Below are 14,193 nucleotides of genomic sequence, written 5' to 3' on the forward strand. Positions count from 1 at the left end.
TGGAGGCAGTGCTGCCCAATGGGCATGTCCAGAAGGGGGGTGGGTGCCCCCCCAGAGGCTCCCTTCCGGTGGCACCTGCCCTGCTCCCCTAACACCCACCTCCCCCACCCAGGGAGTTTCCTGGGAGCCAGCTCTGACCTGGGGGACCTCAGCACTTTCAGGAGCAGCTCCTGTGGGATTTTCCGGAGGTAGATCTGCTTCCCCACCAGAGGCACCAAGTTCACTTCCAGCCACTTCTCGCAGGCGGTGGTGAGCTGCTCTTCCTTGTACTGGGAAGGCAAGAACAGCCTGCTGGCCGAGGTGCCCTGCGTCCCCTGCGGCCCCCTGCGGCCCCCTGCATCCCCCTGCATCCCCAGGGCCCTCTGCCGGGCGGGGATCACACAAGGCCTCTGCTCTCAGGCGGCTCAAGCCTTTACTCTAAAACACACGAACTGCAGCAGGTAACATTTTCTGAGTGTTTGCCAAGCTCAGGGCCCCTCATTAGGCTGATTTCAACCAACCCTCCCCACAGCCCTAGGCGGTCAGGTCCTTAGTGTCCCTATTTACTATTTAGCCCAAGGGGAAATGGAGCCTCCCAGCCCCACCCTTGTAGCCCCGGGACTCAGAAGCACCAGTGCCGCCCCGGGGCCTGCACCCTGGAATCTCGGGCTAACATCAGGGACTGATCAAAAGCCCTCTCGGGCGCACCCCCTGGAGCTCCGAGGCTACGTGCCGACAATGAGAATCCAGAGAAAGTGGACAAGGGCTCCCGGGAGCAGGGGCCAGTGCACCACGCGTGTCCTCACGGAGGGCCCTTCCCAAGACAGAGAGGCTGAGAGATGCTGACCCGGATGAAGTTGCCCGCGCCCAGCGAGTGTCTGTGACCAGCAGCATGAGGGTGAGGACAAGCAGACTCCGGCAAGGCAGGCGGTGAACACCTGCTAGAGTGCTGTTAGGACAGGCCGAGCTGTGCCGCCTGCTGAGGCTGAGGGTGTGTCTGCCTCATGGTGCCGTGTCCATGCAGCCAGGCCTCTGGGCAGAGGCTCAAGTCCGCCAGGCCCCTCACAACCTGCATCATCACCAGCTCCCTGGTTTGCCTCCTTTGCTAAGGGTCACTTGGTCGCCCTTTACGCCAACATGGACACACCTACGGCCCCGTGGACATTTCACCTGCCCCACCCCAGCAGGAACGCCCCACAGGGTGTCTGCGGCTTTGATGAGAAGGTGGTGCCTTCAGTTTCTTTCCTAAGATTAAGCCTTCTCAACTTTTTTGGGATTAAAATTGTCCTTTAAAAAAAATTATTTTCAAAAATTGTCTGCTTGGCAAAATAAAATATTGGTGCCTGTAAGTTGGTGCGACGGGATAGGTTTTAGGGAACCTGCCTGGAGGGGATCGAGTCTGGGAACTTCTGCACATGCCCCACCCAGCTGTTCTCACCTTGTGGCCAGCCAGGTAGAAGTCCTTGATGGTGCTTGGCGAGAGCCTGGTCATCATCAAGGTCACACACCTGCAGGGGAGAGAGAGCGCCGCTGTTGCTGGGCCTCAGCCTGGGTGCAGAGACGCAGGGACCACACTGGGCTTCTACTCAACTCCCGGAGGGGATTATCCACGCAGGAGGAGCCTGGACAGTGGCCAGAGGACAAGACCAGTGAGGACCTTTACAAAGAGCTTTGGCTGAGGGCGGTGAGGCCTGAGATGGAATCTGTCAGAAGGAGACGAAGCTCAGAGTTTGAGCTCCTGAAGGGGCTTGTTGTGGTTTCCTTTTCACCAGATGGGCACCTGAGGTCCCCAGGCAGTGCAGGTATTTTCCTTCTGTGCAGACCCCCAGTGCTGCAGGCAGGACCTCCTTTCTGTTCCTCTTCCTGCACAGGGTTCAGGGGGCAACTTCCTGATAAAAATCCACGTCCTCCCTCAGTAGGCCTCATTTACTTGGTTCACTGACTCATTTAGGATCCACTTGCTCAAGCCACAGCATGAACCAGGCGCCCTGTGAAACCCTTGGGGTGCAAAGAACAAAGCTGATGGGCCAGCGGGCAGCACACCTTGAGTACACATTCGAATGGATAATCGCGCTATTACGCTTGATTAGAAGGTTAAAAGAACAAGCTGCCACAGGAACGCAGAGAAATGGAAATCTACCCCGGGGGTAGGAGGATGAGAAAAGGGACATTAAAACCTGAAGGAGGAGGACAGAGAATTAGCCAGACCACGAGCTGGGAAACCAGCACTTGGAGACAAGGAAAGAGCATATGCAAAGGCCCTGAGGCAGGAGCGGGCACTGAACTTTGAAGAACATTAAGGATGGCACAGCTGCAGGGCAGTGAGCGCGTGGGGTCAAGACGACTCAGGAGGTGAGGGGGGACGGACAGGGTATGTGGCGATTGGATATGCCAGGTGGATGGTGGGGTCATGGAAGTTTCCATGACGCTATTGCACGGCTGATACTAGTCTCTCTTACACATAATTTTCTCTCTCTCTCTCTCTCCCTTTCCCAGCACCATCCTTCCTTCACCCCCCCTAGTTAGCCTCAGAGCCCTTGTGGTGTTTATTAATCCACTCCCTTTTATAAATAACATTTTTATGAAATCATCTGCTATGTAAATGTCCAGTGTTTTTCTGACTTCACATAATTTCCATAAGGCCTGATTGTTTCATCAAACAGGTCACCAGAGGACAGCTACTGAACTCTCCACGGAGCGGTTGTGAACTCACTATCACCCAGTGGTCAGCCTAAGACACACACAGCTTGTGCACAGAGGTGTCAAGGATAACCAGAAGCTCTTGTGCATACGCTACCGGGCACTCTTCAGCGAAGTCAGATCTTCCACTAAGCTGAGGGGCCCACTCCTACCCCCCAACCACACCCCTGGAGAATCGTTTACACTGGGGAGCATTTTGGTGTGAAAACTGCCAATATCGAGAAAGAACACTATTAAAATTTATCTTTGATTCACTTTATGGATATTGGTGAGGACACTGGTCGTTACGTGCTCAGTTTTATCTGATGAAGACAGCCTGAGTAAGAGCAGCTGTGCTTCTCCCCAGCATTTATTTCGTTTTGTCTGATGTCACTGATCAAGTTTCCCTTTTTGTATTAGCCACTAGGAAGCTCAAATCTCCGCCTATAACAGGAGTGTAGGTTATGTAATTTATTACGTAATTTCAACCTCTCCAGCTTTGTCTCCTTTTTCATTTCTTTTTTAAAACAATTTTTGTACCCGGGCCTCCCTGGTGGTGCAGCGGTTGAGCGCCGGGTTGCGAAGCTGCCCGCAGCCTCTGCAGCGCCGGTTCGATCCCCGGCTGCTCCCCGGCCACCGGAGGAGGGTCCCGCATGGGGCGCAGACCTCTCCTGCCGCCCGCTGCTCCCCTCAGCAGTGTCCTTCGGTCCTTCTGCCTGCTCTGCTCCCCGCTCTGGCTCTGGTGAATCCTCTCACCCTCCCGCGCTTCTGACTGTACCCAGTGCATGTATAAACAAACAAACAAACAAACAAACAAACAAACAAACAAATAAATAAATCTTTAACAAACAAAAAAGAACAATTTTTGTGCCCTATTATTTTACGTATTCTTGGAAGCCCTCTTGACTAGAACAGGCCATGAAATAATGAAGGACTATACAACCTGGTCATGCTCCAGGAGCTTTTCCCCTCGGGCGCCTGGGCTCTGGGGCTGTGAGGGCATTTATTCTATCACAAGGAAATGTCTGCGTTTTGGGAGTTGCTGCAGACCCCAGACTCAGCTGTCCTCTCTCAGGCACGTCGGCTGGTGAGACTTCTGTCAGTTCCAGATCGTCACTGTCTCTCAGACCTGCCTCCTCTCCTCCACCCCCTTCCCACATGCCCTGCCTAGGTCAGACCCACCTCATCGCTACCCCGGGCTTCCAAAACAGCTTCTCCTTGTCCTGGCCTCCCCCTGCCTCCCGCGCCCTCCCCATCGCTCACGCTGCGGTCTTCAGGGGCTCGCTGCCTCCCAGGTCGTGCCCTCATCGACAGACCCCACGGAGCCCGCTCACGTGGCCTTCAAGTCTGCCCCACCCGGGCTGACCCTGGCCTCTCCCTCGCCTCTCCGTCTCCCCACACCCCTTCCCGCTGCAGCCCCACTGGGCCTTCGTGGCCGAGCCCTCCCAGTGTCGACGCTCCTCTGCCCAGGTCCCCTCTTGCTCACCCTCCGAGGACTGGAATTGTCCCGGCTCAGTTCAACTTCCACCTCCCTGCGGACATCTCTCTGTGGACGTCTCACGCTGCTGGGGCTTCTTCTGCTCCTCCCTCCCAGCCCCTCCATGAAACCACAGGCCGCAGGGAGGCAACCCTCCCAGGATAAACCACCCCAGTGCCTGCTCTGTGTTGCTTCTGGAAATCCCTGCCATGAACAGAAAAAGCCCTTCTCCCCCTGGAGCGGCTGGTCTCCCTGGGGGCCGAGGCCATCCGCCAGCCAAGGTGTGGGGGTGTCGTGGCTTCTCCAGGTGCTGGCTTTGCCAGGACGCACATGTGGGTAGAATTAGCTGGTGTGGAGTTCGGTGGGCTGCAGAAGTTAGGTGGGCTGCCACCTTCCCGGGAGCCTCCCTTTCCTCACTGTCAGACCCACTGAGTCAGGCAGGACTGCCAAGAGCTGGCTCCCCAGACTGCAGGGCCCAGAGCAAGAACTAACCCAGGCTCACCCAGCTGTGCCCACAGCCCAGACATTGAGGGGTGAGTCCAAGCAATAGCGCAGGGTGTTGCCACCCGCACACACGTCACCCCCTAAAGATGGGTGCCTCGGGCAAGTGATTCAGACCAAAGCAGCCCTCGGGTGGCTCTGCCCTGGCTGGCAGCGCAGCGGAGATGACCTTTGTGGGCTCGTCCAGCAGCGAGAGTGCCAGAGCACACACGCACGCTGCAGCCCAGGCCGCCACACCCCGCAGCTGCACCGTCAGCCTCTCCAAGGCAGGGGAGCCCCTGCCCAGCGTGTGCCTGGCCTGCTGCACCCCCACCAGCATAGCAGCCCCACCCGAACTCTGCAGGACCCAGGCGGCCACTCCCGGCAGCCTGAGGTCGGCTCAGTGGGGCCGTGTCAACTTTGACTCACCGTCTCCCACGTCCTTCCTGGACCGGCCTCCAAAACAAGGCCTGGGGAGGAGGAAGGAAAACAAAGGGCCTGCGTTCCTGCTCAGGCCTCAGCAAGCCACACTAAGGTCTGACCGTAAGATGGGGCCTGCAAGGTCAAGGCTGCGTCACCCCCTCACCCGAGCAAAGTGAATGGGACAGCCCGAGGGGTCAGGTTCTGGGGCCCCACTCTCCTTTGCTGGACTCGGAAGCTGTGTGGTGTGGGCAGGTCACTCACCCTCGGGCCTCTGTGTCCTCACCTGGCAAATGAGCCTGGTGGCCTCCCTCCCATGGAGCAGGCCAGGGGGCGTCCCCACCCAGGGCTGAGTTCAGGATCTGGCCGTAGCAAGAAGGCCCAGCTAACAGCCCTCTGTGCCAGCACCCCAAATTCCCAAAGGTCCTTTGAAGCAGGCAGGGCAGAAGTGACGTGTGCCTGGCACAGTTGAGGCCCTGAGGCCTGTGTACCCGAAGGAGCAGATGACGTTGGGGCTGAGCATGGGCCCCGTGGCTCACGCGTGCAGGGCTCGGGCTGCAGAACCAGGCTTAGGAAAGCTGGGAGCCACCAAGCCTCAGGCTGCCAGGCTGTGCCACCGGCTGCTCCGACACAGGGGGGAGCGCAGGCGGCTCCTCACCTCTGCAGCATCCCTAAGCAACCCCCCCCCCCACCAACGAAGCCCGCTGGGTTAGGAAGTGCTCACGCTCCACCCTCTGTAAATGCCTCCTGGTCCTCCCCCTGACAGCTTCCCTCATGGCACGCCCAAGGGGGGGCTGGTGGGGTTCACTGAGAAAGACTGGGAGTTCCAAAATGGCTGGGCCCCGAAATGGGCAGTGGGGCGGCTGGAATGCTCAGTTTGAGCTTTGCATTTTGCTCTCTTCCAAAAGATCTACAGTGACCGTGTGTAAATGGGATACTGAGGTTTTTATCTGATGGGGGGGGTTATCTTATACAAGGGGTTTTTTTTATCTAAGGGGGGCCCTGAGGGAGGGAGCCAGCTCTCTTCACACAGCCCGCGGAAAGGCTTGGGCATCAAGGGAGATTTTGAGAGAAACAAGCACAGATGAGATGGACAAGCTGGCGTGGCCCGAGCGTTGCTGGAAATCACTCGAAATCTGCAAAATACCTCTCAGGTGTGGCCCCCCCACTGCTTTCTGGCCCTGGAGGAGAGCATGGCGGGTGGGGATGAGTTGCTCCCAGGATGTGGTTCCCTTGGGAGCGCACGTGCTCGTGACCGCGTCTCTGTTCCTTTGCAGGCTCAGAGCCCAGCTCTGTGGATCCCGGGTCCTCACCCAGAGACCGGGACTGTTCGTGGCCGTGGCTGGGAGGGCCCCGGCTGGCCCGGCCGCCCACACGCCTCCTTACCTTTGGAACAGGCTGCTGAGGCAGAGGATGTATGCAGAAGCCAGCACACCCAGCACCTCGTTCATGTCGATCTCTGCCTCGCTCACGTAGAGGTTCCTCAGGGCTATGGCAAAGGCTGGGGGCGGGGGCCGCATCCGAGAGAGAGCGGTCAGTTAGGGTGCTGCACCCGAGGCCTTTACCCGTGGGCACCTCCCTGCGGGGTGCTCTATGTGCAGGAGCTGGGTGGGCAGATGCCCTCAGAGAAAAGGCACAGGCAGCGCAGCGCTCCCAGCCTCCCCACCCCTGCCCCAAGAGCTGGGGATGGCGCGAAAGGGAACCTGCTGCAAGAACGCGCTGTAGCCTCTCCTCGGCGCCTGGGCCTCCTGTTCTCTCCTAACCAGGGCCCATGCTCTGTGCAGGGAGGAGGTGCCCTGTGCACCCAAAGGTGTCTCTGCAGCTGCTGACCTAAAGGTTGCAGCAGTTTCCTTGGCGTCTGGGGTCTTCACAAAGTTAAGGACTCCCGGGGAGATCCAGGAGCCTTGGATAGTTCTGGCTGGAGATCCAGCAGCTTGGGGGCAGAGGGATTGGGCTTGTTCCCAAGTTCTGCTGGGGCCCCAAAAGCCTGTAATGGGCCTGAGGTGCTCTGAGGTCACGGGGCCGGGGTGGGGGTGAATGGGGGACTCCCCGACCTAGTATGTCTCAGGTGCCAGACGTCACATGACGGCAGGCAGCTTGTGCCAATGCAGACGTCTGTTTCTAGGGGGCCGGGGTGTGATGGGGACAGGATGAGCCCAAGGGACCCTCCAGCAAGTGGCCTTGGAGGGCAGGGCTGGGTCAAGGTTTCGGGAGGGTGGGCCCTGGGCGGTGTGAGCGGGTCCATCTGAGAAGCCCCTTCTTCCTCCGTATCGCTCCCGCTGTTTGCCCAGGGCGAGCACTGTCACCCGCACAGCCCCTGCTGCCTCGACCCTGCTGCCCGCCCCTGCTGCCCGCCTCCCTCCTCCCTCCGCGCCGCCCCTTCACCTCCAACAAGCGGGCACTGATCACACGACTTTCGCTTTTACACCCGGGAGGCCTGTGTGCTCCGGGCAGGCGCGGCCGGGAGGGCGGGGTCCTTACCGGCTTCGGTGACCATCGGGTCGTTGATCTTCAAGGAAATGGTCACCTTCCTTATGGGGGGTTTTTGTTTGCTCTTCTCAGGCAACTGGACTAGTAAAGCAAAGGGGCAGGGACGCGTGGATGTGGCCACCACTCAGTGCAAGATGCCAGGAGGCCCCAACACTACCTTGAGCTTGGCCCCCTCCCCCCCTTTCTCTGTCCCCTCCTCCCCGACCCTCCCATCAGTCTGTGAGCAGGTTGAGGGTGGGGGTTGGGATTCAGTCATCTCTGCACCCCGAGCATCCAACTCGGACCAGGGTGAGAGCAGCACAGAGACCGCCTGCTGAAGGATGAATGGGGGGCAGAGGCATTGACCCAGCAGCCCCCAAATCTCCAAATGGGACCCCCACCTGAAGGCTCCCCAGGAAGGCCAAGCCAGTGCACTGCCGGTCCCTCCCTCGGAATCACTCCCAGATGTGAGCTGGCGCACAGGCTGCTGCCAGGCGTCCCCCTGGGCAAAAAGCCAATGCCCCTCCAGGGCCCCCAAGGCCACCCCACGACTCTCTGACTCATGGGGCCCCAAGCCTGCCTTCTGGTAGCTTATTCCCCAGGAGACTCTTGGCTCCCTCCCTCGCCCTTGTGGGTTATCTGACCTATCTGTGGGGTGACACCCCCCGCCCCCACCACCACTGGTTTTCTTCTTCCCCCAAGACCACCCGCTTTCACACCACTGCTGTGGGGCATTCACACTGAAGGCCGCAGGCGATACAACAGCCCGGCGCCTGGGGCCTGGGCGGGCAGGTTGGTGCACACGCCACAAATATCAGCTGTCCATGGAGTGAATGGACCCCCCATCCCATAAGTTCACGGTTCTGGGGACTGCAAAGTGACATGAGGCAGGCGCCACAAAGAAGATCACACCAGCAACCACAGAGACTGTCGGGGGTGGGGGGAGGAGGGAGAGAACAAAGATCCCTTCTCAGCAAACTGGGTGGTCGGGCCTCCCCTCTTGGCACTCTTGGCACCAGCCTCTGCTCAGGCTCTCATTCAGCACATTGCTCTTGAGCACCTACTAAGTGCCAGGCCCGTTCCTGGCTCTGGATCATTGTCCTCCCCTGGATTTCCACGCAGCCTCCTACCCACAGGCTCCGTCCTGCCATTCACCCACCGGGACCTGACCCCACACAGATTACGGGATGTCAAGCTGGGGCCTCTCAAACTGGAGGGGCTGGGGTTCCCTAGAAGGGTGCCCATGGGGAAGTACCTCTCAGGAGCTTCTCCAGGTCTGTGATGGGGTTGGTGGTGTTCCGGACCAGCGCTGCCAGGTAGAGCTTGGCCAGGGTCTCAGACTGAAAGATCTGGGGCTGGTGGAGTTCCCACCGCAAGCCCAGACACTCGAGAATCACATCTGAGGAGAGACAAGGATGCTGAACAAACACTCCAGCAACAGCCTAGGTGCTTCCACCCCCCACCCCCCCCCCAGAGCTGGCAGGCGGCTCGCTAGGCCCATCAGGACCGAAAGGGAGAAGGTGACAGCCTTCCACGGCCATGAGAGCCAGTGGCCAGCGTCTGCAGGTGTGGGGGACACGAGTGCCCCTCACCTTAGGGAGTAGGAAAATCTTCATGGAGCAGGGATGCTCCTGGGGCCTGACCTGTCTCCCTTCCCAGAGCTTCTCCACCTGATACTTGGATCCACATAATCCCGAGTTAGTGGCCTGCGTGTCTATTGTGGATGGTCAGCCGCACCTTGGCTTCCCCCTGCCAGTAGCGCCTGCTGCCCCCAGGTGCGATGACAAGAGACGTCTCTGGATATTCCCAGACGTCTCCTGGAGAGTGTCGTTCCCTGCCCTGGCCTGTTGCTGGGTTCCTCTGGAGGCTATAAGCCACCCCGAGAGCTGCCCACATTCTGGCGACAAGATCTCACCTGGCTCCCTGCTTTGGATGGGCTTTTTCTTCAAACTCTCGGGAAAAACTTTCTGAATTTGTGAAAAGGATAACCTCAAGGAAAAATAGACACAAAATCCTGCCATTAGCACCAACACTTTTCTGTAACCGCTACATGAACCCGTCCGGGGCAACCCGGAAGTTTCCGCGTCAGCCTCGTCCCATCGCGCCCTTTGGGGACGTTCCCTGGGGCCACGCTGGCCGCTGGCCTGACGCCTGCCAAGCCATTCATTCCTGCTTCAGTGTGGGGGTCAGCCTCGTGGAAAGAAAGGGGGAGCCTGCATGACACCTTGTTGGGTGGGGGTTTGAAATAGCGTCTGGTCTGTGGCAGGTGCTCAGACAGCGTCTGCTGGGGAAATGGAGAGAAGATTCTGCACATTTCCAGGGGACGTTAACCCACCCAGACCTCTCCTGAGGGGCCACACATGCTCAGTCTCAATGTCCCCAGAAACTGAGCTTGGAATCTCCCCCGAGCCCCACCAGGGCCCCTTTCAGGAAAGGGCACCGGGGCCGCAGTCGCCCACCAGCATCCCGAGCCTCCTCACACCTGGGCACCAGCCTGGCTCTGGTGAAACAGCCCTTGAATTCCCCGCTCTCTTTGCCCTCACGGCTATGACCTTTGCCAAAGCTATTGTTGACTCCTCAGCATCTCGGCGGCCTCCTCCTGCCACGCGCCAGGCTGCAGCCCCATCTGCCCGGAGCCCTGACACCTTTCTCCTCCTCTAAGACGCATAGTTCCTTCTCTCAAAGCACTGTCCGCCTCATCTTTCCCCCAACGAGGCCCAGCTCATCCTGCCAGATGAACTTCCTCCTTGCTTTCTCTGGGGGGCTGGGTGAGCGGCCTCCCTGCCGCCAGCCCCCCACCAGCGCACGGCTGCTCCGGCTCCCTCCCTGGCGTCTGGGGTTGCCAGCCTGTGCACCCTCTTGCTGGTCTCTGCTCCGCAAGGCGGACTTGGGGTTGATTAACAGCTGCCTGCTCGCACAGGCGCCCCAGCTCAAGATAAGCCGACGCAGATAAGACACTTTTCCATAAACACGATGTTCATCCCGCTAAACAAGGAAATGAAAGTGTGAGTCACACAGTCAGGGTTTGAAGGCAGTCACCCCAAGAAAGTGCATTGGCCGGCCAGTGACCACAGCCAGTCAATGTCACCTTTGCTCAGCTGTTTCCCAAGGAGCTGGAGCCCCAAGGGCCAGGGTGCCTGGGGCAGGACCTGGGCAGGGAGCCTGCGTCCAGAACCGCACTGCCACGTGCTGCCCATCGGAGAGACCATGAGTGACTCAGGCCCGGGAGGGCGGGGAGCCTAGGTTGTTTACCCACTGGGGCAGAGGACCTGACCCAAGCCAGCCTCAGCCCCCTGGGGGTTTGGGCCACACGTCTAGGAAGAGCTGGCCAAGGTCAGGAGTTCAGACGGTGATCTCCAGACGGAACAAGAGTGGGGCGATGCCCATGAGCTCAACCACCCTTGCAAACATCACCGTCATCATCCTCTGAGCCAGGGGTGCCGGGCAGCAGAAGGGCCGCATCGCCCTCTGGTGTCAGGGCTGCCGGCCAGGGGCGCAGGGCCCAGGGAGCACTGGGAAGGCAAATGGCAGGGGGCGCCTGTGAGTTGTCCTGGGATGACAACTGCAGGCTGTTGGGAATGTGCTGTTGGGCAGGGGTAGGGGGCTCACTCCCCCAATCGTGACCCAATATGGAGGAAGGAGAGGGGAAGGGGGGAGCTCCCTAAGTTGCTCACGGACAGGTGGATCCCGCTCGATACCTCAACCTGTGAAACTCCAGTTTGATGTTCTGGGCAGAGTCACGCAGACCTGGGCCAGGATCCCAGCCCCCACTTTGCTGCCACAGGACCTTGGGCCAGTTTCTTGGACTTGGGGCTTTCCTTTGTACGTGGAAATTAAGGTACCTGCTTTGGAGGTGCTGGGGGAGGGAGAGAGCCAAGATGCCTGGTGCTGGGTCGGAACATCTGTTCTCAGCAGCTCTTACCCACTCCCCAGTCTCTAGACTCAGCTCTCCCAGAACTGCTCTTTGGTAAAGAAATGGAGGGGGTCCCCTCTTTCCATCCTTGCCTCTTCCCACAAGCTTCTCCTGCCCCCAGAGGGGACTTGATATTTCATCCAGCACAGAAGAAAAACTGGAGAGCAGGAGGCTCTGGGTCCCTTTGCCTAGAGACCTAGCCCTCCGCAGGGCCCCTGTGCCCCCTCCCCGCAGCATGCGCCCCAAGGCAGCCCTTCTACCCCACTCCAGGGGCCCCAGCCTGGGGTGCTTCCTGGTGGGTCCCCGGACTTGACCTCCCTACCTCTCTGGGTTCTTCAGAGCTTCCTCAAAGTTTATGCACAAAGCTTTGCACATCTGGGAAAGCGCCAGCAGGTCCCCCGAGAAAGGCTCTTTGGGAAAACGCCACCGGTTGGTGGAGCCAACTATCCGGCGCTCCAGCCGAGCTTGGTGCTGCTGGGAAGGGAAGGAAGAGGGGAAGCTTTTCTGCAACCTCTCACGTGCGTGACAGGTTTTCTAAATTGTACAGTAGAAAGACAATCAAGACAAATTTTCAAACGCTGGTTGTTCTTCAATCCTGGCCACAGTTCCTCACGAGCCACCCTCCCAGGCCAGCGTGCCTTCGGCGCACAGGACTTCAAGCTCAGAGCAGCTGGGAAGTTAGGAGCCGGAAGGGAGATGGCAGAGGCAGAAGTTGGGGAGAAGCAGCGTCTCTTGGCAAGTAGCTCTGTAGACACCCCCAGCAGTCCAAACTATGGAGATCTGGGACAGGGACTGTTTTGTTTTTTTTTTTTAAATGATAAAATATACAAAACACAAAATTCTGCAATCTATCCATTTTATAATGTACACTGTAGTGGCATTTAGTATATTGACAATGTGGCACTACCACCCCCTCTAGTTCAGGTTGTTTTCATTACCCCAAAGGGAAACCTGTACTCATTAAGCCATCACCCCCAATCTCTCTCTCCTGGCACTTGGCACCCACTAATCTGCTTTCTAAGGATTGGCCTCTGCTGGATACCGGCTATCAGTGAAAGTAAACAATACGTAGCCTGTAATATCCGGCTTCCTTTACTTGGCAAATGACATCAAGGTTCAACCATGTTGCAGCAGGTGTCAGAATTTCATTCCTTTTAATGGCTGAATAATATTCCTCCAGGGGACTAGACCTTCATCAGTTGATGGACGCTTGGGCTGTTTCCACCTTTGGTCATGGTGAACACCACCATCAAGGGACACCATAGTGTCAAGACTCACTACGAGTTTCTGTTTGAACCCTGTTTTCAGTTCTTGTGGGTATATACCCGGGAGTGGAAAACATATCACCTGCCGACTTGTGAAGCTATTCACTTACCTGAGGCAGCATGTTTGTGAACGAGGGTGAAGGCGACACAGCAGGGTGAGAAGAAGCTCCTGGAAGACAAAAGGCAGAAAGTTTGAACTGTCCAAAAGTTCCCATGGGTCTCTTCAAATTGTTCGGAGAGTGGCCTAGAGAATCTATGTTTTGCCACAAAAGTAAGAACGAAGGAGCCTAGCGTGTGGATTATCTCCTTTTTCTCTTATGCTTTATTTTTTTTTAAGATTTATTTATTTATGCATACAAGAGCTGGGGTACGGGTCTGAGGTGGGGGGGTGAGAGGATTCACCAGAGACAGAGTGGGGAGCAGAACAGGCAGATTGACTGAAATACACTGTGGAGGGGAGCAGCGGGCGAGTCAGGAGAGGTCTGCTGCACCACGTGGATAGCTCCCTGGTGGGCCGGGGATCAAGCTCGTGCTGCAGAGGCTGCGGATTGCTTCATAGTGCAGTGCTTAACCCCTTGCGCCACCAGGGAGGCCTTCTCTTATTTTTTAACAGCACATGAGTAGCAAGAGGATTCTCGCTTATCGTGCTGGGGATGTGGTCCACATAAAGCAGAACGGGAGATAACCAGCATCCTTAACCCTGGACCCAGGTGATTCCGGTGGGCTCAAAGTGGGCTGATCAGATCGTCTGCCGCTTGCGTGGCCGGTCCCCATGGGAGCCCCCACGGCCCCCTGATGGAGCCACGTCCAGCCCGATTGTCACCAGGACGCCCTCTGTACCTGAGGGGATGACCGGTACCAGCCACACTCACTGTCCTGTAACCCCGGCCCCGCAGTGCCTTCACAGGGGCCGCGCTCTCATGGCCTCGCCTCTGGGTTACAGGCGCGTCTCTGGGTGGCAGGTGCGTCGCTGGATGGCAGGTGTGCTGGGGGCTGTTGGTTTTCTGAGACCGAGCCCTGAGGGCAAGCATGACATTGGGCTCCTCTCTTCTTTCTTGGGCTTTTCTCCGGCTTCCTTGGTTGTTGCGGGCGCCATGGCAACGTCGGGGATGGTTCTGAGCACTTCCTGTGCCAGGCCCTGCTGCGGGAGGCCCTCCTGAGTGGCTGCGGGGGGACCACTGGGGGCCACCTATTTCCTCTTTGACCCCCCTGCTGGCCGTGGTGACATTCTTATATCCCCATGGCCCTGGGGGTGGGCAACCCCGGAAGAGTCTGGGGAAGAGCCTCCATGAGAATCTACCCCAGATCCTCAGGCCCCACCTGAGAGAGGAGATGGGCCCAGCAGGTCCTCCTCCCTCTCCGCTTCGGCCTCTGGTCCGCTCCGTTTCCAGCCCTCATATCCAGAAAGGTTTCGACAAAAATATTTAAATTAAAATGGAAGGGGCTTACATTCGTCAGAATTATGCCTTTTGATTGGTTTTGTTGATCAATGATATTTAAATTGCTTTGTT

General features: G+C 58.0%; 1 protein-coding gene across 2 annotated transcripts in view; it reads right to left on the bottom strand.

Moving 5' to 3' along the window:
• The window catches only part of BTBD16 (BTB domain containing 16), a 33,678-nt gene extending 19,899 nt beyond the window's left edge, over positions 1-13,779 (bottom strand). Inside the window, exons 1-9 of one of the 2 annotated variants that reach the window (XM_037497292.2) lie at positions 13,523-13,779; positions 12,793-12,851; positions 11,740-11,888; positions 9,420-9,493; positions 8,760-8,903; positions 7,517-7,606; positions 6,422-6,536; positions 1,418-1,487; positions 139-269 (exon numbers count right to left, since the gene is read on the bottom strand). In XM_037497292.2, coding sequence (XP_037353189.1) covers positions 139-269; positions 1,418-1,487; positions 6,422-6,536; positions 7,517-7,606; positions 8,760-8,903; positions 9,420-9,493; positions 11,740-11,888; positions 12,793-12,804 — 785 coding nt within the window. In that variant the 5' untranslated portion in view covers positions 12,805-12,851; positions 13,523-13,779. Of the gene's footprint in view, positions 1-138; positions 270-1,417; positions 1,488-6,421; positions 6,537-7,516; positions 7,607-8,759; positions 8,904-9,419; positions 9,494-11,739; positions 11,892-12,792; positions 12,852-13,522 lie in introns of both variants that reach the window. The other variant, XM_037497291.2, reaches the window with a different exon arrangement.
• Between the last annotated feature and the right edge of the window lie 414 nt (positions 13,780-14,193).

Source organism: Talpa occidentalis, unplaced genomic scaffold (genome assembly GCF_014898055.3).
Source record: "Talpa occidentalis isolate TD23 unplaced genomic scaffold, MPIMG_talOcc4v2.1 talOcc4.8, whole genome shotgun sequence".
NCBI lineage: Eukaryota > Metazoa > Chordata > Mammalia > Eulipotyphla > Talpidae > Talpa > Talpa occidentalis.